Below are 22,922 nucleotides of genomic sequence, written 5' to 3'. Positions count from 1 at the left end.
TAATAAATAAACTTCAAGCATAGTCAATCCAACACTTTAGAATTATAGTTGACATGCAATGTATTTTAAAAAAGAAGAAAACAAAATAGACATTTAAACATTTTTAAAAGCGTCATCTAAGTATTCCTAATAGATTTACACAAACTGAAAATTTGACTAGAATGTTGAAAACTTTTCAAATCATCGAGCACGTGCCACTATGCCAAACCACTGCCATGCCTCGATTTAACCTGAAAATTTTTAGTAGGGATGAGCACCACGAGTAATGCTCAGTAGGAAAACACTGAAATAAATGGTAATTATATATATGTTAAAAAATGCAAACTTTGGTCATTTATGTCATCGTCAATTTGCAAAGCGAACCGGTGATTAGTCAGTCCGCTTACTCTTGGGTTTTTGATAAACCCTTTCCAATAACATAAATCATCTCTTCATCTCTTATTTGAATTACCAAAATGGTGCTTCCATCATTAGTGACACAATAACGCAAATGCAAATCAAAAATGAATAATTCTTACATCACTTACAAAAGAGCCGAACACACCCTACCTTAAATACTTAAGAGTTTGAATACCATTTTTGTGTCCAAAATAAAATACTGCGTACTATAAGTCTCTCCTTCAAAAAACGTTCCGATTTAAAGTGACTTTAGCCTACAAAAAAAAATATATATAATAGTTTGGAAGAGAAAACATGGCTTTAGGGTTGTAGGAGGTTATTGTTTTGAATTTCATATAAGGTAATGGTTGGCAATAAATTAAAATGGGAGTTGTATTTTCAAATGGTGTATACAATTAGAATTAACATTCATTTTGTGATACATCAGTTTCTTTGATGATAACATCTGAACAGTATGCATTTGAAATATGGTTATGAATTTTAAAATGCTAATGCCTTCAAATGGATCCACATGGACCCTTTTTTCTAGTTAGTTTAAAATCGTAAGTAGGGTGATTAATGACAAAAAGAAAAATGGAAGTAGCAAAGAATAATGTAAGTGGAGGATTAGGGCGAGTGGATGGTATGGGATGCCTTAGTAGAGAAAAAAAAGTGAGTGAGAAGAAATCAATGTAGTGGGAATGAAATTGGGGTTTGTTTGGTACAATATAATCAGTTTATCTAATTTAAAATTTCAAGGACTTATTAGACATAGCAATTAATATAAAGTGTGTCATCAAAATAATGTAATCCAATCAAAATAAAAATAAATTTGTCATTTAAGAGAAATTTTGGCGCCTTGCAAAATTTTTAAAACAAGTACGTAAAATTTTACTATCGTAACCAAAGCTTTAATTTGAACTCTTAAGGAAGAGCCGTAACGACAAAATAATATAATCTAAATTATGTTTGAGTTCTACAAGAAAATTTTATTTTAAAACGAAACGTAGAGAACTTTAGCTACACACTATATGTTTTGTTTATTATATGGCTAATTATTGGAGAGCTGCGTTAGTCGAAACAATATTTCATATACCAAATGAAGTTGAGTGAAAAGTTCCCAACCACATTCTCCCACTAAATAATTTGTTATTACCCGAAGTCGGACCACGTATTCTTGGACGTAGACGTATGTCTAAAATACCATCTATAGGATAATTTTTCCAATCTTGTAAGTGCGGTAGTTACAGCGTAATAGGACATACTCGCTGATTCTGTACAAGTCTTCTGCATAACATTTCAATGGATGCATAATAAAATTTAATTTTTACTTACTATTTTCACATTGTATCTGTTATGTAATATTTACTATATCATACAAGTCATTGCATTTGACGTTCAATGTTAAATTTAAATTGATGATTTGAAATCATAGTATTTCAAGAATTTTATCTAATATGAAAATTTGTATTTAAATTGTTAGTTCAGTATTATCGAACTATCAACCAATTTTTCAAAATATGCTGAAAATTACACATTCAATTATTGCATTACAAAACGAGTCATGATGAAGTAAACAATATTTACATTCTTTAGCCCCCGTTTGGCCCCAATTTTGTGGAAATGAAAATGAGTAGAACAGTATTTTTTTGAAAAATGAGTGGTTGAAAAAGAAGGAAAAGTTTTCGATTTACGTGTAATTATTTTATTAAAGATTGTGTTGTTAAAAATATGAGAGAAAAAAATGAAATAAAAATTAATGGGGGCCAAATGTGACGCTAATAAAATAATACACAATGTACTAAGGATCACAGTTATATTCATACAAATCGCGAGTTAATTTAAATCTCAGAATTTTCAAGGAGAATTGATAATTGTTTGGCAAGTGGCTTGTCTTGTGCTCACCAGTGATGCATTCGAGGGTACCATGTCTCCACTCTACTTGCATACCGGCTAGCCAAGATGGTAACAATCTCGTATTCCTATATCTGCAACAATTTATTATATATAGAATTTAATTGAAAAAATAGATAACTCATTATGTTAAACATTTACCTGCAAAGCCAACGGCAAGCCATATGTATCATACTTGCACTTGGACCTATCCCTTAAGTATCAAATATCCCTCTTAAAGATGCGTAAGGTATTCGTAAAATATCTCTGTCCCCAAGGATAGTTGTTGAAAGTATCAATGTCATCAACAACCCTTTTTGAGTATTCTCCGAGCATCAAGAACAGATATCACAGAAGATGGCAAAATTTTGCGCTTTCCAGTGAGAACAATTTCAAGCTCTCCTAGGCTTTTAAATATCACTTCCTTGTGAAAACAATCAACTGAAGCACGATGTCTAGATAAAATGTCCATCTCCAAAAATAACATCAAAATCATGAATATCGAGTAGAATTAGATCTGCTTTCAACTCATGATTGTTTACTCTAATCCTACAATCTTTGTATACCCAACTAGCTAAAAGTGAATTCCCTACGGGAGTCGCTACTACTAATTCACTGTCTAAAGGCTCTGACATCTGATTAGCATGGCTAGCAAATGCATGAGAAATAAAGGAATGTGTTGCACTCGAATCAATTAAAGAACGAGCATTTGTACCAAAAATAGGTAACATACCCATAACTACGTCAGGTGATTCCTCGGCTTCCTGTTGTGTTATAGTAAACACTCTGTCCTGAGTCTAAGTACGTACTATCTATCCCCTCTGCGTAAAATAACTGCCACCGGTTACATCAGACTGTATGCTACTAGTCGACCCTACATTACTTGTCAAAATTCCCTTTTTATTCTATTATCTAACATCACTAGTCCTTATCTGTATACTGGTCCCCTGAGATGAGCTTCCCTCCTGAAATCGGGCTGGACAATCTTTCCTTAAATGTCCCTCCTGTCCACACACAAAGCATCCATTTGGTACCCTTAAGGCACTTACCAAGATGGAGTTTTCCATACATCTGACAAGGCAGATATCGAGTACTACTAAGGTCGTCAATAGATCGACAGCCCATAGCACTCTGAACCGAGATGAAATACATGGAAATGACTCTTGGACTGTAGCAAATTTTTACATTGGCCTTTGACCCATTATGTGAATTAAAAAAATTAAGTTAAAACATAACTTTACACTAAAAGGGCGATTTTACCCTTCCCTACTGTAGACTGTTTGAAAGTGAAATCTCTAATCGATCGATCCAAAAAAAAATCGACGCCATAGTTGCCTGAAGAACTGACCGATTAACCACCGGTCGAAACCACCAACGTCATAGATCATTCAATCGACGACCTACACGTAGCATCGGGCGAACTATTCTAGTTAGTTTTGTCATGCTCGAAGTTTATTATTTTGTTCCAGTTTTCATTCACTTTTTTGTACATTTATTCCAATTCAATTAGATGAAGATGCATGTAGTTAGATTGTGGGTCATGATGGGGGCAAAAAATGTGAATTTTTTGTAATTTTTGGACTTCTCAATCGTCGACAATGGCGATTTCTGACTAAGGGAAGACGTCGACTGTTAACAGTCGGGTCGATCCAACTGTTAACAGTCAGGTAACAATCAGGTAGATCCGACTGTAAACAGTTGGACCATGGACTGTGAATAGTCTGGACCAACAGTCGGTCCAGACTGTTAAACAGTCAATGTGCTCGGTCCAAACTATTAAACAGTCAATGGGCCGACTGTTAATGATCGATCCAGACTGTTTTATATATATTTAATTTTTATTTGTTTTTTTATCAATTTTTATAATCAATTTATCTTTTTATTTGATTAAATAGTTATTATGTAGTTTATTTATTTATTTAATTTTTATAATTGTCTTTTATTTATATAATTTAATAATTGAATAATATCTAAAATTAACAATTTATTTTGTTCCTTTTATTTTTGTTTTTATGAAAATAATCTTTGATATTTTTTTCAAATTTATTTAAATAATATAAATGTTCTTTAAATTTTTAAAAAATGTATTTAGTTTGAAATTTTTTGTTCGTAAATATATTTTCCAAATGATTACAAGATTAATTTGATTAGATAATAATTATGTTAATTTTTTTATAATTGCTTTTTTTAAATAATTTAATAGTTGAATAGATAATATTGTCTGAAATTAACAATTTATTTTGTTCTTTTTATTTTTCTTTTATGAAATAATCTTTGATTATGTTCTAATTTATTTAAATAATATTTATATTCTTTATTTTTTTTAAATGTATTTAATTTGAAATTTCTTTTTGTAAATATATTTTCCAAATGTAATATATAAGATTAATTTTCTTTATAACTAAATTATTTTAATTTTTAAATTTGCATTGAATTTATTTTATTATTAGCATTAATGTCTTGCATATTGTATGGTAGTTATAATTCGGTTGCCTTGATTTTTTGAGATTATGTGTTACTTCTTTTTATCTATTGTTCAATGTTCTAACATATGAATTTTTGCAGGATGGAGTATCATTTAGATAGGAAGTTGAGACGGTTGGAGGGAACTACTTGGAACAGTAGTTTTGAGAGTTTTACTGCGGTGTTGGAGCTACTTGATGATCATCATGGAGATATGCTGCGACAGTCCTTCTTGTGGCCACTGTACCAAATGCGAGAGGTGCAGTACTCAGGATAGATCATCGATGCACTTCTATGTCGACTTCTGAGGCCAGTCGACGGCGATTCCCTCCACTTCGACCTCGGGGACAAGGTCGTTAGTTTCTCGATATATGAGTTTAGCTTGATCACTGGACTGAGGATTACAGGCGACGATGCAACCATTGAGAGGAGCAATAGGCTGTACGAGACGTAATTCTAGGGACATGGGTCGATACATCTACCCGAGTTGATGGTCCGATCAAGGGGTGCGACCAGATGCTATATAGATTAAAGCTTGGGTTGGTCTACATTCTCAGAGTGTGATGAGGTGTCATCACAAGAAGACTGTCATCGACATTTTCCATTTGGAAGTTGTTGACGACATTGATGCGTTCAACAACTATCTATGGGGCCGGAGATGCTATGAAGACACTGTACATGTCTTCACTAGATTACACTCGAGGCCTAGGGGGTCAATGCGTAAATACAATACATATGGATTGCCCTTAGCGGTGCAGGTAAATGTTTAATATAATTAAAGTTAAAGTTTTAGTATATTACATTTATGCATAATAAGTGTATATGTTGCAGATTCAGGTGTATGAGACAGTCCCTGCACTGGGGCCCGCTTTGCGAAGCGAGGGGAGACACGATGCGCTCGGATGCATCATTGGAGATCGTCGCGAGCAGAGGGATGTCCCACTGGGAAACAGTTATCGGCCATCCTCGACGATCCTCAGGTAAGTATTATGCATTTGTGATTTATATTATACGTAGTTTAAATCTGTTTACATGATCGTTAACTAGTTGAAATGTCAATATGTCAACTTGAAGTCATACCTGAGTTGACGCCCTCGATGGAAGAGGAGGCTCGGGATCTTGTGGGGGATGTAGGCGTTCCGCACACCGAAGACGAGGAGATATCTGATCCGAGCCTGGACCGAGATTGGGTATGTGAATTAAATATAATTTATTGAATATCGTCGAGGTATAAATTTATTGAATAATTTTTAATGTTATTTATGTAGGAGGGCGGCCATCGGCATCGCCACCGCCGAGGGTATCTCCGTCTCCCTCTTCCAAACATGTCCCCGTGTATCTCGGAGACACAGTGATGATTTGTATGCCCGTCTGACTAGATTTATAGCGGAGGAGGTCGGCGCGCTACGACAAGAGTTGATGGAGAGGGTCGATGATCTGGGACGAAAGTTGATAGGGAGGGTCGACGATCTGACACGAAGGGTCGACGATATGGGACGAGAGTTGACAAGGAAGGTTGACGATCTATCCCATGATGTTGGAATGCTAAGGTCTTGTGTTGTCAACCTTCAGGATACGATAGCGACACTTAGAGTAGATTTAGCCGCTAGATGATAGGGAGACAGAGGGGATGGTGGAGATGATCGAGAGGAGGATAGCAGAGATGGTGATGGAGAGGGAGATCACCCACATTTTTGGCATGATGAGACATTAGAGGCATTATGGTTGTCTTTGGAAGAGGAGAGGGGTGGCCCCGATGGGGATGGGAGAGGGGGCAACGGAAGGGGTGGTCCCGATGGGAGGGACGAAGAAGGTGACGACAGAGGGGGAGGCCTCGATGAGAGGGATGGAGGAGGCGGTGATAAAGGGGGAGGCCCCGATGGGGGGCGAAGGAGGTGGCCCTGGAGGTCGAGAGGACGCCCGTCGTGATTGAGGATAAGAGACATACTATTGATGAGACGGAGCAGGTGGTCGCAAGAGGTTGAGAGTGCCGTCACAGTATGTTGTTTTCCCCTTCACGGCTGAGGCCAAGAGGAGGACGTTCATCGATGGGATGCACCCGAACTTAATCAGGGAGGTGGACAATGCTAAGTGGAAAGCGTTCGAGATAGAGCGGAAGAAAATTATCCCCGGGTAAGTATTGCAGATTTTGATAAAGCAATGTACGCTAACTCGTCTATGCTTATTTTAATATTTCCCTATTTTTCCAGAGCTCGCCGCACGATAGGTAAGTGGACGGTCTCGGACACTTACAAGTGGTTTCACGATATCACCACTTCGGGAGTTTGGCTTGCCGACAATGTAATTGAACTATTTATTTCGTGTTTTTTATGTATACGTTACTTTGGGTTTATTAAATGAATAACTCATAGTTTTTTGGTGTTTCCCGATGCAGCACATCGACCTGGCCATGGACTTACTGCGAGATCAAGCTCAAAGACATCCAAAATCATTTGACGTCCATGGTCGAGTCATATTAAGCACCAAGTTCCTGCGTGCAGTTACCATAGAGTATTAGTCGCTCCAACTTATGGATAACGAGTACACGGTGCCAGAATATATGCTCGAGTGGGTCATAGAAATGTCACCGAGTGTCGAGGGGGAATCATGGAAGGGTTGTACACGTATGTACATTTCAGCGTGCATCAATAGGCACTATGTTACGCTGGAGATCATTTTTGCTGACACGACAATATATGTGTACGATCCAAATCATTTGTGTTTGACACAAGGCCAGCTGGAGCAAAACTTGGAGTTGTAGCTGTAATTGTTCCTTTGATGGCCAAACAGGCGGGGATGACTGTACATGACATATTGCGGATTATTCGAAACATGACAACATCGCGACAGTCCATAATGTAAGTGTTTGAATTTTGTTGTTTTCATCTTTCGAATTTAGTTTTTTAGCTACACAGTACTGAATTGATTCATTCTTATTCAATTGTAGCGACGACTGCGGCATATTTGCCATTAAGTACGTTAAATTTTTAAGTATAAGACATAAGGTTGATAAAATCAACCAATCGTGGATACAGAACTGGAGAAAGAAGTTAGCATGTGATTTGTTCGAATTTAATGGTGACCAGTAAATTTGTATTAAATATATGTAACATTCGAATTGTAAATTTAATTATTTTTTGTGATTATGAAATAATTGTATATTTGTGTTCAATGTATATAACATTCACATTGAAAATGTAATTATTTTTCTCTAAGTTGATTTTTTGTTATTTTACACATATACTAAGAATAGAACTAATTTTTTCGTATGAATCATTGTAAATACCATTTATCAAGAATAAATATTGAATATTGAATATTTATAAAGAACAAATATTAAATAGTGTAAAGTAAACGGAAATATTATTCATTTAACGTATCTGTCTAATTGTCATTTAGGGGAATTTGACTGGTACAAAATTGCAAGTATGCCTATGGCTCTGTACCTGCCATACCTACGCGGTCGAGGAAACTCTCCGATAGATGGCATTCTAGATGTACTTGGACACTCAGGACCACGCGGTTCAACTGCTGTGGGCGACAACTCATGAAATGGAAGAATGTGCTCAGGAACTTCCCACTCGGCTTCATTCGACAGAGGAAATATAGTCTCAGCATATGATGTTCTCCAAAACTCAGTCGTATAATACAAAGAGCATAACGTTCTCAATGTAAAACCTCGATACATGGCCACCGCAATTGCATGCTCACATGGAAAACTCTCCAACTGAAATCTCGTAAAAGTGCATGTGTTATCAGTCAAGTCCACCATATATGTCGTATTACGAGCACATTGCACGGAGAAGCGGAACTCATCTAATGCTTTCACATTCAATTTTCTCGCAACCTATGCCGCCTTAAATATTTTCTCCTCTTGAGCTGGGGCCAGCGCGCTAGTGCAACTCTGTGATGCCGCACATCGGTCATAAAACCACTGTTGCAGCTTGTTACGAATGTTCTCAATCATTGCGAGAATTGGTAACTCTCGATCCTTCTTAAACAATGCATTGAGAGACTCCGCGGTATTCGACGTCATCATGTTATATTGACGTCCTGGAAAGTATGACCACGCCCAATGTTCGATCCCCATGTTCGTTAGATACTCCAACATCGATAATGATTTACTTTCTATCTCGAACATGAACTTATTACACTCTTCAGCACTGTAAGCTTCGATTGCTCTCCTGAACAATGAAACGATGCCTTTGCCCCGATACCTAATCTTCAAATTACCTTGTATATGGTACATGCAATACCCGTGATGTGCCTCTGGAAAAACTTGAGTGATACCGTTTATTATAGACTGTTCCCGATCGGTTACAAAGACAAGGTCTTCAACTTCCCTGATCACTTCCCTCGGTTTCGAAAAGAACCAACGCATGGACAGATCATTCTCGCTGTCGACTATGTCGAAAGCAATATGGTAAATTTGGATGTTGGTGCCTTGACATGTAGCAATAATTAATTTGCCTTGATATTTAGCTTTTAGAGTTGTACCATCAACTAGAATTACGAATCGCACTGCATTTTGAAAACTCCGAATACATTGTCCGAAAGCTATGAAGAAATACTTAAAATAATTATCGCCCCCCCTAGTCTCAATAAAAAATGTCGTGCCAGAATTAGTTATTCCCATGTTATGGCAATACCTGGCCAATTTAGCATAGTTTTCCTCAGCCGATCCCCCAATGCACATTTTTTGGCTTTCCAGGCTTTCTAGTAGCTCATGACCACTCCATACTCTCGATGGACGTCGTTAATGATGTCCGAAGGTTTGTAGATTGTCTGTGGGTCCTGATACTTGTGCATTATCTGTCCACCAATAAACCATGCTCGAACTTGCCTGTGATCGTTTCGAAGAATTCCCACTTCTCAAGTATGTTCCCGTGAATACTTGCGAATTACGAAGCACTCATTCGTGTCCATCTTAATTGCTCTCAAGCGCCAATTGCAATTGTCTTCGACGCAGGCAACTATCAACAATAACTTCTTTGATTTCTTTACCTTGAACTTAAAGTTATATTTTAATGACAGCCGGTGCACAGCTTCTTGCAAATCTTTCTTGGTTTCAAACAGTTGCTCAATGTTGTAAAATTTTGTTTTGCAAGTGTACGACCTGTAACAAGTAATAGTGGACCTAAGAGTCCGGATTGTCGATCCCACAAGAACTATTTTCTAGCACTTAATTCAATTTTTCTTTAACTACTATTTGACTAAAACAAATTAAAGGTTGTAAAATCTAGGTTTTAATCTAAATTCTAAAAAATAAACGAATGTTCAGACGACTGGTTGGACAATCAAATAATAAATGGATGTTAGGGTACAATAACTTCATCAATTGATCACCTTTACATCTCAAATTAAAACTCAATTCTAATGTAGTGTTCGATCGAATTCTCCTATTGTATTCAATTTGAGTCTATTCAACTAATTAAATTTCATATCTCTATGCAAATTCAACTTAGTTAAATGAGTTCTATGTCTTAGGAATTCAATTATGATCGCAATAAATGGTATAGGTATCTCTACTCGTTATACCAATATAGTGGATTTTATTACATGGTCTAAATCTTAAACTCATATCTCTATTTGTAAAGAATTCACAAAAATTATCAAATTATTGATCAGGTAATTTAATGCATTCAACTCATAGCAAAATCAACACATGGAAAAATTAAAAACTGAAAGTCTTAATAAGAAAATGTAAAATATCCCAATTGGTTACATTATTCTCCCTAACAATAAATTTAGCTACTCATAATACAAAAAGAAAAGTAAAAATTTGTCTTAGAACACATCACCGAGTTTGTAATAAAGATGTAGAAGAAAAAGTAGAATTCTTGCACCAAGATCTCCTTCCTCTTCCAATGAATGCTTCTAATATTCAATTGTTTGGTGTTAATCTTCTTGAATTTCTCTTTTGAATCTCCCTTTTTATTGTCTTCTCTCCAATATGTTAAGAACCCTTCAAAGGTATGAGAAAGATGTATTTATACGTGCCCCTCCATTTTATGTAGAAGTATGATTTTTATTTATAAAACGCGCCCTAGTTATTCAATCGCAGCGCCTGGGCACTATGGTTGCGGAGCCTAGGCGTTGCCTTTCGGGTCCAAATTTCATCTTTTTTTCAATTTCGTACCGCCTAAGCACCGTCTTTCTGCCTCAATTCCGTGTTTTTGGCCTCTTCATCCACTTTAATACCTCTTTTCACATCGCTTTTCCTAATCTTCAAAACAACACTAACAAACACATAAAAAATATTATATACTCACAAGATCTAGCATTTAATCAAGCTAAAATTGTGCAAAAATCATGAGTGAAACAAACTCATCAAATACTCCCAAATTTAACCATTTGCTAGTCCTCAAGCAAACAAACAATCCAAACAGTAAAATCATCCAAGGACGATACCCACACAACTAGTCAGTTAGACAGCTTGTCTTTTTTGCTCAGCATTGATAACATTATATTATACTTATGAATGGTGTTAAAATCACAATGCAAGAACCAAACTTCCACTCATACAACGCGAAGCGGGTATGTGTGTGTGTGGAGGGTCAAGTGTAGCGCCGTACATTCACAAGTTGGTTCACTTCCCAACCCTCAATGGTCAATTATTTCCTTTCTTCGTTCGTAAGATTCACACACCCCCCAAACTCAGTTCTTTTATTCTCCTACCATGGTGTAATTCTAAAGTTCAGGTTTGTTTAAGATTTTCTCACACCACTCTAATTTGGGTTAGTTCAACCGGCAACATCAACAATTCATTCATGTAATGATTCTCCCAATTTATGAGTGTTTAACAATCTAATTTATACTTAGTGATTCAAACCCACTAGTTATCTAGGCCCCCAAGATTAGGTTTTTTTTTTTTTTTTACCTCATCATTTTTTCCACTTCTTGACCCCTGTAGCGAGTGTTAGGTCGGTAACTCCCCAATTTTTTGTATACCAAAGGGTACCAGGTTTCAAGAGACCCCTACGAACTTAATAACACGAGTCAAAAAGGTGCAATGTGAGACTCAGCTGAATACATGCAATGCTTCTTCTCTAATAAAAAGAAGCGAAATTTATAGGGATTAGTTTTCTAGCATTCGATAATCACCAAGCTTATACCAGAAAATTAAATACACTCCACACAATCTTTTTCACATGCACGGAATCACCACAATCTTAAATCATTTTTTTCGCCGGTTAGAATGCCCCAAATTATAATGTATACGGTTAAGGGGTATTGACATTCATAGGTTACGGGATTACACACCTAAGTCATCTCTTTAGCCTATGTGCATGAGCCCTCATGTTCCTGTACGACACTCAACTTAATATTCGTGCATAAATGTTATACTGCTTTATATATATAAGTAGAAAATCCAATTAAGACATATGATTCATCCACAATCCATAAACTAATACATGCTCTCAAATATATTCATCATAGCTAATAAGACTATCTAACTCACACAAGCATGCTGAAGATGAAAATACATATATAAATTTTATTATTATTATTATTATTATTATTATTATTATTATTATTATTATTATTATTATTATTATTATTATTATTTTTGAATAAACACATGAACACATAAAACAAAAAATCACATGCAAGCATTTGAGAAACTAAACAACGTAAGCAAATTTATTCACCCCCAAACTTAACTGAAACATTGTCCTCAATGTGAAATAGAAACAAAATGGGGAGGGAACTTACCAGACGGACAACATTAATCGTCGTTCTCGACATCGTCGTCCTCGGTATTCAGAATTGGATTGGCAGCATGATCAGGTAGGAGTGGCGACTGAGGAAATGCTCGATCGGAGTAAATCGAACCCAGGACCGCATTGAACTCATGTTGATAATGGAATTGCTCGCACAAAGTATTTTGCATCAAATTCATTTTCAATTGTATGTCATGAAGCTTAGCGGCAAGGTTGGAAGTGGGGTCACTATCTGGGGCCGGTCGACATGATCGGGGCGGCTGGTCGCTCCGAGGAGGGGGTGGAGCACTGGTGGATTCAGAACAGCGTAAGAACTTCCAAGTACGTGCTCATGTGATTGACGGTTTGGGGTGCACAACCTCCTCAGTCGGGTATGTGACAACACCACCCGCTAAACAAAGCTCATAAATCAATGATGGGTGCCCTAGACCACCTGTCATCGACCCTTTCTAAGTGTGTAAGATGTTGTAAATAACTTTACCAACATCAATTGATAGGTGGCACTGAATAGCATAATTAAGGATAGCTCATTCTTTTGTTACTTCACTTAAATTGCTACTGGAAATAAGTTTGCCAGAAATGAAGTGATGCCAAGCCTTACAACCCGAAGTCATACCAGAAGCAGGAAAGTTAATTATATATGTCTCTGAACGTTTCCATGTAGTACCAGTTGTGGCCAAGACTCAAATGACCTCATTAGGATCAACATCCTCGTCACGAAGTCTAGAGTACTCGTCATTTTCAATATCTTGCAAATGATAAAACATGTTGATGGAGGTTCTATCAAACGGTATCCACTTACCCCGCACAAACACTCGGAAATCTCAATGCTCCTTCGCATTGGCAGTTCCGCCGACCTATCTGCTCTGTCATATAATTGTAAAAATCACGTTCAGGGATACAGGTCTTGTGGACCACCAGGTTATTATATCGTTTAGCGGCCTCAACACTAATGAATTTGCTCTTGTCAAATGAGCTAGAAAAGGAGGCTGCAGCTTTAGATCTCTTTTTAGGCGGCATTGGACCTGTGCAAGTGTAGAACATGCAAACCATTAGCAAAAACAGCAGTAAAGGAAGATAATGCAGGACTTAAAATCTAGCCATAAGAGGGAACTATGATCGAATGTGCAATAGATGTATTCTAAACCTAATTTCGATTCACGATCATCTACATGGCAATTTCCACATAAGTCAATTAGCACAATAGCCACAATAGCTCCTTTGTACCCAACTAAGTTAACCTAGGCAATCCAATAAACACTTTGAAAGCAGCAAATTCCCACCAAAAATTGCCCATAATTTAGAAGTAATTCATGCCACATTATTCGCACCATACACAAATTTCTTGATACCACAACAAAGCAAGCCCTTCTCTTAACATAATTATCAAAAATAGACACATATAAACATCAACTATCATGTAAGAGAGAGAAAAATAGGGAGCAAAAAATAACCATACCTGGAATGATGTTGTGGAAACTAATAGGAATTAATGAATTCACACTTAGCAACAATGAAATGTTGAAAACAACAAGGGGGATTGGGAGGGGGCGAGAATATGTGTAATTGAAAGAACTGTGATGTAGATGAGGTGATAAAATAAATTCAACAAAAAAAAAACTAAATAAGGAAAGAGAGGGAAAGAGTGTACCTTAGAATGGTTGAAGAGGAGGTAAAAAGGGGTAAGTTGAAGGGGTTTGGGGAAGAAGATGAGAGGGAAGAGGGGTTGGAAAATCTCGTATTCTGAGGAAGAAGAGGGGTTGTGGTTATAGGAAATAGAAAAGAAGTAAAAATAAATAAATAAATTGTAAGGGGGAAGGACTCGCAGCGCCTATGCGCTGCATTACTGCCCTTTTCGTTTTTTTTTTTAATAAACTCCTCCTCCTTACCACACTCATTCATTTTCATTGTAGAACTCAAATTCTACAATATGTAACCTTTGTGGATTCTCCTACAAAAAAAAAAAAAAACAAAACAAAAAAAAACAAAAGAAAGTATTACTACGATAGCATAAATTATTAAAGGAACAACAAAATCAAAGCAAAAACCAATAATCAAATAAATGGTAGAGCTTGGATTGCCTCTCAAGAAGCGCTTCTTTTAAGTCATTAGCTGGACATAGTGCCGCAGTTATTCGAGAACAGCTAGATCGAGACTCTCTTTAGCGGTGGGGAAATCTTCACATAATGCTTAATGCGTTGGCCATTTACTTTGAAATTTTCTTTAGTTGGATGGTGTAATTCAACTATCCCATAGAGAAACACCTGAGAGATCGTAAAAGGACCGGATCATCTAGAATTCAATTTTCCGAAAAAACTTAAGCCGGGAATTATATAATAGCACTTGATCCCCCACTCGAAAAATTCGTTGCCGGATGTTCTTGTCGTGCCACTGCTTTGTCATTTCCTTGTAGATGGATGCATTCTTATATGCCTCCTTCTGAATTCCTCCAACTCATGTAGCTAGAGTACTCTTGTTTCTCCAGCCTTTTCAAGGTCCATGTGTAAATGCTTCAATGCCCAGTACGCTCTGTGCTCAAACTCCACTAGTAGATGGCATGCTTTCCCAAAGACTAGTCGATATGGGGACATTCCTATAGGTGTCTTGTAAGCTGTGCGATATGCCCATAAGGCATCGTCCAGTTATTTTGACCAATCCTTGCGAGATGCATTCACGGTAACCTCCAAAATTCTTTTCAATTTTCTGTTTGACGTTTTCACCTGTCCACTTGTCTGAGGGTGATAAGGAGTGGCAATTCGATGTTACACCCCTTACTTATGCAAAACTACCTGGAACAACCGATTGCGGAAGTGAGTTCCACCATCACTTATAATGGCCCTAGATGATCCATAGTGGTTAAATATGTGTTTCTTTATGAAATCCACCACCACCCTTGCGTCATTTGTAGGCAATGCTTTAGCTTCTACCCATTTTGAAACATAGTCCACTACAACCAGGATGTACCAATTGTTGTAAGATGATGGAAACGGACCCATAAAATCAACCCCCCAGACATCAAATATTTCCACTTTCAAAATGTTGTTAAGTGACATCTTGTAACGTGTTGATATGTTACCTGTTCTTTGACACTTATCGCATGACCTACAGAAACTGTGGCAGTCCTTGAATAATGTAGGCCAAAAGAAACCACATTGAAGCACCTTGCTGCTGTTTTAGTGGGGCCAAAGTGCCCTCCGTAAGCCGAAGCATGTACTCATAAAAGGATCGGTTTCATTTCATCCTCAGGCACACATCTCCTAATGATTTGATCCGCCACTTTCCTATATAAATTTGGATCATCCCAGTAATAGAATTTTGTCTCATGACCAAGCTTCTTCTTTTGCTAATAGGTGAGATCCGGATCCATATAGCCACTGGCTAAGTAATTAACAATGCCTGCACACCATGGAGTTTTTTCTACTTGTAGTAACTGTTCATCTGGGAAAACCTCATTAATATTCATATCATCTGAATCCTGCTATTGCTCTATCCTTGATAAGTGATCCGCTACCTGATTTTCTGTTCCTTTTTTTATCATGAATCTCAATGTCAAATTCTTGTAGTAATAGCACCCAGCGAATTAGCCTTGGTTTCGCGTCCTTCTTCTCAAACAAATACTTCAGAGCTGCATGGTCTGTATAAACTATCACCTTGGACCCAATCAAATAAGAACTGGATTTGTCAAAAGCAAAAAAACTGCAAGCAATTCCTTTTTAGTTATTGCATAGTTGATTTGAGCATCATTCAAAGTTTTGCTAGCGTAGTAGATAACATGAAATACTTTTCTGTTGCGTTGTCCAAGCACTGCCCCCACTGCAAAGTCACTGGCGTCACACATGAACTCAAAAGGCAATTCCCAATCTGGAGCCACTACCACAGGTGCCGATGTCAATTTTTCTTTCAAAGTGATGAAGGCTTTCAAACACTCATCAGAAAATTGAAATGGTATATCTTTCTCCAGCAGGTTACACAACGGTTTTGTAATTTTTGCAAAGTCTTGAATGAATCTTCTATAAAACCCTGCATGTCCCAGAAAACTCATAATCCCCTTTGTTGAATTAGGTGTTTGCAATTTCTTAATCACCTGTATTTTGGCTTTGTCCACTTCAATTCCCTATGTAGAAATTCGATGTCCCAGTACTATTCCTTCCTTTACCATGAAATGACATTTTTCCCAATTAAGCACAAGGTTCTTCTCTTCTCATCTTTGCAATACAAGAGCCAACCACTCCAAACAATCATCAAAGGAATCTCCAAACACAGAAAAATCGTCCATAAAAACCTCAATGTACTTTTCTACCATGTCAGAAAAGATGATCATCATGCATCGTTGAAAGGTTGCTGGTGCATTGTATAAACCAAAAGGCATTTTTCTAAACGCAAACGTTCCATAAGGGCATGTGAAGGTTGTCTTCTCTTGGTCTTCTGAAGCAATTACTATCTGATTGTACCCTGAATATCCGTCCAGAAAGCAATAATGAAAATGTCCTGCCAACCTTTCCAACATCTGATCAATGAATGACAATGGAAAATGGTCATTTCTGATTGCATTATTTAGCTTTCTATAATCTATGCATACCCTCCACTCTGTCACTAACCATGTTGATATAGCTCATTGTTCTCGTTCTTCTCCACTGTGATTCCACCCTTTTTAGGGACAACATGTACAGGACTCACCCACAAACTATCAGATATAGGATAAATTATTCCTGCATCCAGTAATTTCAGCACTTCTTTTCGCACAACTTCTTTCAAGGTTGGATTCAATCAGCGTTGTCCTTCCACTGATGCCCTTGACCCTTCCTCCATTAAAATCTTGTGCATGCAAAGAATTGGACTGATCCCTCTTATGTCAGCTATTGTCCATCCAATTGCCATTTTGTGCTGTCTGAGTACCTCCAACAATTTATTCTCCTCTTCTTTTGTCATGTCATTTGCAATGATTACTGGCAGTGTTGAAGATTCTCCCAAATATGCATAACGAAGATGGAAAAATAAGGGCTTTAGTTCAAGAATGGATGCCTTTTCCACTGAGGGTACCGAGGGAGAAGGGTTGTCACCTAGAGATTCATACTGCCAATGCCTTCTTCCTATGGGTTGTTCGGCTAAGTTGACAACACATTCAGCTTTTCCTGCATTTGTTGCTTCCAATTGAGCAAGTTCTGCCTTACAAAGATTTGTGTGATGCTCTATATCAAATGTGTCCGCCACAAGCTTTTCAAGAACATCAACTTGGCAGCAAGTTTCGGAAGTCAATGGGTGTTTCATTGCCTTGAACACGTTGAATATCACTTACTCATTGTCCACTCAAATAATCATTTTTTCATCATAAACATCAATCAATGCTCTCACAGTAGCCAAGAAGGGTCTTCCCAAGATCAAAGGAATATTTGAGTCCTCTTCCATGTCCAAAATAATGAAATCAGCCAGAAAAATAAATTTGTCAACTTTGTCTAGCACATCTTCAATAATTCCCTTTGGTCGTTTGATCAATATGTCGGCTAGTTGCAAATAGATTGTTGTAGGTTTTGTGTCTCCTAATCCAAGAGACTTGTAGACAGAGAGAGGCATCAAATTAACACTGGCACCTAAATCACATAAAGAATGTTCAAAGAAATTAGAACCAATTGTGCACGATATAGTGAAACTCCCTGGGTCTTTTAGTTTAGGAGGTAGCTTTCTCAATAGTATTGAACGACACTCCTCATTCAAGCATACTGCCTCATGTTCTTTTAGCTTCCTTTTGTTAGATAGGATCTCTTTCAATAATTTTGCATAGCTGGGCATTTGGGCAATTGCGTCTACAAAAGGAATATTAATGTGCAGTTTCTTGAAAATCTTCACAAACTTGGCAAACTGATTATCCAACTTCTTTCTTTGTAACCTTTGAGGGAAGAAAATTGGTGGCACATAAGCCTTCACGGGGTTGGGAGCGCTCACTGCAGGTGTTTCTTTTCTTTCGTTCTCCTTATCAGTTGGTTGTTCAAATTCTACTTCTTTCCCAACCTCTTTACCCATTATTTCCTTTTCTTTTTGCTCTAGTCTCTTTACATGTATTTCTGAAAGTTGCACCCCACTCCTGGTAGTAATAGCTTGCACTTGCTCTTTTAGATTGACCATTGTATTGCCTGGCAATGTCCCTTGTGGGCGTTCTGCAAGCTATTAAGCTATCTGACCAATTTGTGTTTCCAACTTCTTGATTGATGCTTGCTGATTCTGAAAGTTAGTGTCAATCTACTAAAATACCTTGTCAATCTTCTGTATGTACTGGTTGAACATCTCCCCCAAACTTGGTTTTTTCTCCTGTTGGGCATTATTTGAACTGTTCCCTTGTTGATTATCCGACCATCTGAAGTTTGGGTATTGTCTCCATCCTGGGTTGTACGTTTGAGCAAATGGATTAAAATTTCGAAACCCATTCTGAATGAAATTGACTTGTTCGTCGAGATAGCCTATAGATGTGCGATTTTCTTTCAGATGATTAGCCCCGCAGTTCTCGCATGATGGACCAACGGTCACTGCATGTGCTCCTTTCGTTTGTGATTTCACCAATAACTCCACTTGTTTTGTCAATGCTACTATTAGGGTGTTGGTAGCTGCTGTGCTGTCTAACTCATACATTCCTCCTATCTTCGGTGGCACCACTCTTTTCGATGAGAACATTGAATGTATAGTGGCAATCAACTCAAACAGTTTCATGATTTGCTACACAAATTTTCCTATAATTGATCCTCCAACTGAGGCATCAACTTGAGATTTTGACAGCGATATAAGTCCAGTGTAGAAGTATTGCACTTGATTACCTATAGTAATTCCATGGTTTGGGCATTTTCTCATCATCTGATTAAACCTATTACATGCTTCGCGATAGCTTTCTCCCTCTTTCTGTTGAAAAGTTTGAATTTCCAATCTGATTTTAACTACCCTCGTTGGTGGGAAAATTTTATTATAGAACTTCCTGGTTAGTTCTTCCCATGTAGTAATGCTGGTGTGAGGCTCAACATCTAACCACTCCAATGCAGCATCTCTCAATGTAAATGGGAATAGTCATAGTTTAATAGCATTTTCATTGACCCCCGGAGCATGAAAGTTCTGACAGTTTCTGAGAAATCTAGAGATATGCGTGTTTGGATTCTCTTGAGGTAGCCCGTAGAATTGCAGAGTGTTGCTCATCAAGTTAATCCAATCTGGCCTGATCTGAAAGTTATTCACCCCAAAATCTGGATGCACAATACTGGAGCGCATGGGTGCTGCTATAGGTGTCAGGAACATTGATACTGGCAAATCACCTTCATTTATTTTCCCTCTCTCATGTTGCTATTCCGGTGTTGCCACTCTTGCGGTTATTTGTCCAATCGGTTGAATAGAAATATGGATTTGTTGATTGTCAGCCATTCGACGTTGCTGTTTTTGTTTGTGTTCTTTGCGTCTTCGTTTGAAGGTACGTTGTATCTCCGAATCAAACGGTTCAAGATCGTCGCCTTGGGCATGGAGAATACAATGAATACAATTTTCCGTAAATAAAGGAAAAATAAAAAAATCAAATAACAATTAAAATAAAAATTAATTGAGACTAGAAGAAATAATCCCCGGTAACGGCGCCAAAAATTTGTTGTGAAATTTTGTTTCACAAGTGTACGACCCGTACTAAGAGTCCGAATTGTCGATCCCACAAGGACTATTTTCTATCACTTAATTCAATTTTTCTTTAACTACTATTTGACTAAAACAAATTAAAGGTTGTAAAATCTGGATTTTAATCTAAATTCTAGAAAATAAATGAATGTTCACACGACTGGTTAGAGAATCAAATAATGAATCGATGTTAGGGTAGAATAACTTCACCAATTGATCACCTTTACATCTCAAATTAAAACTCAATTCTAATATAGTGCTCGATCAAATTCTCCTATTGTATTCAATTTACCTCTTTCGAGTTCTCATTGAGCCTATTCAACTAATTAAATTTTATATCTCTATACAAATTCAACTTAGTTAAACAAGTTCTATGTCTTAGGAATTCAATTATGACCGCAATAAATGATATAGGTATCTCTACTCGTTATACCAATGTACTGAATTTTACTACACGGTCTAAATCCTAGACTCATATCTCTATTTGCAAAGAATTCACAAAAATCATCAAATTATTGATCAGATAATTTAATGCATTCAACTCATAGCAAAATCAACACATGAAAAAATTAAAAATTGAAAGTCTTAATAACAGAATGTAAAAGATCCCAATTGGTTACATTATTCCCCCAAACAATGAATTTAGCTGCTCATAATACAAGAAAAGTAGGAATTTGTCTTAGAATACATCACTGAATTTGTAATAAAAATTTAGAAGAAAAAGTAGAATTCTTGCACCAAAATATCCTTCATCTTCCAATGAATGCTTCTAATCTTCAATTGTTTGGTGTTAATCTTCTTGAATTTCTCTTTTAAATCTCTCTTCTTGTTGTCTTCTCTCCAATATGTCAAGAACCCTTCAAAAGTATGAGAAAGATGTATTTACAGCTGCCCTTCCGTTTTATGTAGAAGTAGGGTTTTTATGGATTTAAAAACGGTCCAAAAAAACGCGCCCTAGATATTCAATTGCAGCGCCTAGGCGCTGATGATAGCGCCTCGGCGCTATGGTTGCGGCACTGTCTCTCGGGTCCAAATTTCATCTTTTTTTCAGTTTCGTAGCGCTTAGGCACTGCCTCTTCGTCCACTTTAATACCTCTTTTCACATCGCTTCTCCTAATCTTCAAAACAACACTAATAAACACATCAAAAACGTTATATACTCACAAGATCTAGCATTTAATTAAACTAAAATTGTGCAAAAATATGAGTGAAACAAACTCATCACTCGACATACAAGTCCTCATCATCGGGAGCCACACGGGATGAATTGGAGGACGGTACACTTGTTCCAACCTGTAAACTCCCACCCGGCTCATATTTCTGTTGGGATAAAGCAATCAAATTCTCATTTGTAAACTCGTTTATATTCTCATTGTCATCAACTGTCGATGGAATTCTATGCGTAACAGCGACATCACGATCAAAAGCAACTGTCTCAGGAATAACCACATCATCCGCAGGAACTATCTCCACTGTCTCCCAAAAACCTCGATCATTGTTATCCGCCTTACCTGAATTTTCGCGTTCACCTTCGATAACATCCTTCTTAATTAAAGTCACACCAAGAACAGTCGGAGTCCGATGCATTTTATTCAATTCTAATAGATAATTCAATTCAGCATCATTAGTAACGAATACCAATGGCATCGGAATAGATGAATCCCCATAACTGTTGAATAGATATCGCAATTGCATATCGTACTGAGATTGATCGACATTTAGCTTATTTTGCAAATGGTGATACATTTCTGAGTATGATGTACTCTCTATTATGATAATTGCAATACAACCACATATGTCACTTGTCCATCTCCATTCCCACCGATTATTTTCATTCAATTCGAAATCACCAATATAACAGAAGGGGATTATCATATCTACATGAGGAAATAGATTCAATCAACTTCATAATTATAAGAAAAAATCAGTGCCAATAGTCGGCTGTTAAACATCCAAACCATCGGCTGTTTAATAGCCAACAGTCAGCCGACTGTTTAGTTGTTTAACAGCCGACTGTTTGGCTATTTTGCACATGAATTTTTTTTCTTCTATGGTTCTAAAGAAAAAAAGTATAGATCTGTTCAAATTTTTTTATATAGGTAAGATCTGTTAACAAAAATTTATACTAACTATTACTATATTGAAATAAAATTTCTCTAGTCAAACTAGGGCTGGGCAAATCTCCTGAATCGAATCGACCGAACCCGAACCCGAACCGACGGTTCTTGTCAAATTAAATACCCGAACGGGTATCTGAATTGAGAACCGACGGGCACGGTTCGGTTCTCGATTTTAGACCAAGATCTGAAGAATCGAATAAGAACCGAATATTTCTATTTTTTTTATTAAGTAAATCAAATTATGTTAATTTTAATTTGTTCTAAACAAATTAACAATTTATGAATCCAAATTTTTGACCCAATAATTTATTTCATTTCTAATTTTTTAATTTTTGGCCCCATTACCCATTTTATTGTTTCATTTCTTAGCAGAACAAGATTCAATCCGTTAAATAACTCTAAACACCTACACTAAAGTGCATAACGTTGTCTAGACTCTCATACTCACTCTCGTAGCCTCCCTGACGTTTCAAAATCTATACAATCGTCGACCGATGCTGTGACCTTCAATCGAAGTTGCGACCTCCATCGACCGAAACTTTGACCATAGCAATCATTTGAATAAGGTAGTCTACTAGTCTATTGAATTCCAAAATCATTGGATGTATCATTAATTGTATTTATATAATGTTGTTATAAATGTTAAAAAATATAATTATAGTACATAACCGAACTGAACCGAACCAAACCCGAACGATTCCATAATTAT

General features: G+C 37.0%; 1 protein-coding gene across 3 annotated transcripts in view; it reads right to left on the bottom strand.

Moving 5' to 3' along the window:
• Positions 1 to 20,851: 20,851 nt before the first annotated feature.
• The window catches only part of LOC111372174, a 57,362-nt gene continuing 55,291 nt past the window's right edge, over positions 20,852 to 22,922 (bottom strand). For 2 of the 3 annotated variants that reach the window (XM_022994374.1, XM_022994375.1), the window contains exons 2-3: positions 21,328 to 21,970; positions 20,852 to 21,224 (exon numbers count right to left, since the gene is read on the bottom strand). In XM_022994374.1, coding sequence (XP_022850142.1) covers positions 21,056 to 21,224; positions 21,328 to 21,968 — 810 coding nt within the window. In that variant the 5' untranslated portion in view covers positions 21,969 to 21,970 and the 3' untranslated portion in view covers positions 20,852 to 21,055. Of the gene's footprint in view, positions 21,225 to 21,327; positions 22,302 to 22,922 lie in introns of those variants that run through there. The other variant, XM_022994376.1, reaches the window with a different exon arrangement.

The sequence above is a fragment of the Olea europaea genome, chromosome 23 (assembly GCF_002742605.1).
Source record: "Olea europaea var. sylvestris chromosome 23, O_europaea_v1, whole genome shotgun sequence".
Classification (NCBI taxonomy): domain Eukaryota; kingdom Viridiplantae; phylum Streptophyta; class Magnoliopsida; order Lamiales; family Oleaceae; genus Olea; species Olea europaea.
Note: the sequence above shows the minus strand (reverse complement) of the source record. Positions and strands in the feature narration are given on the sequence as shown.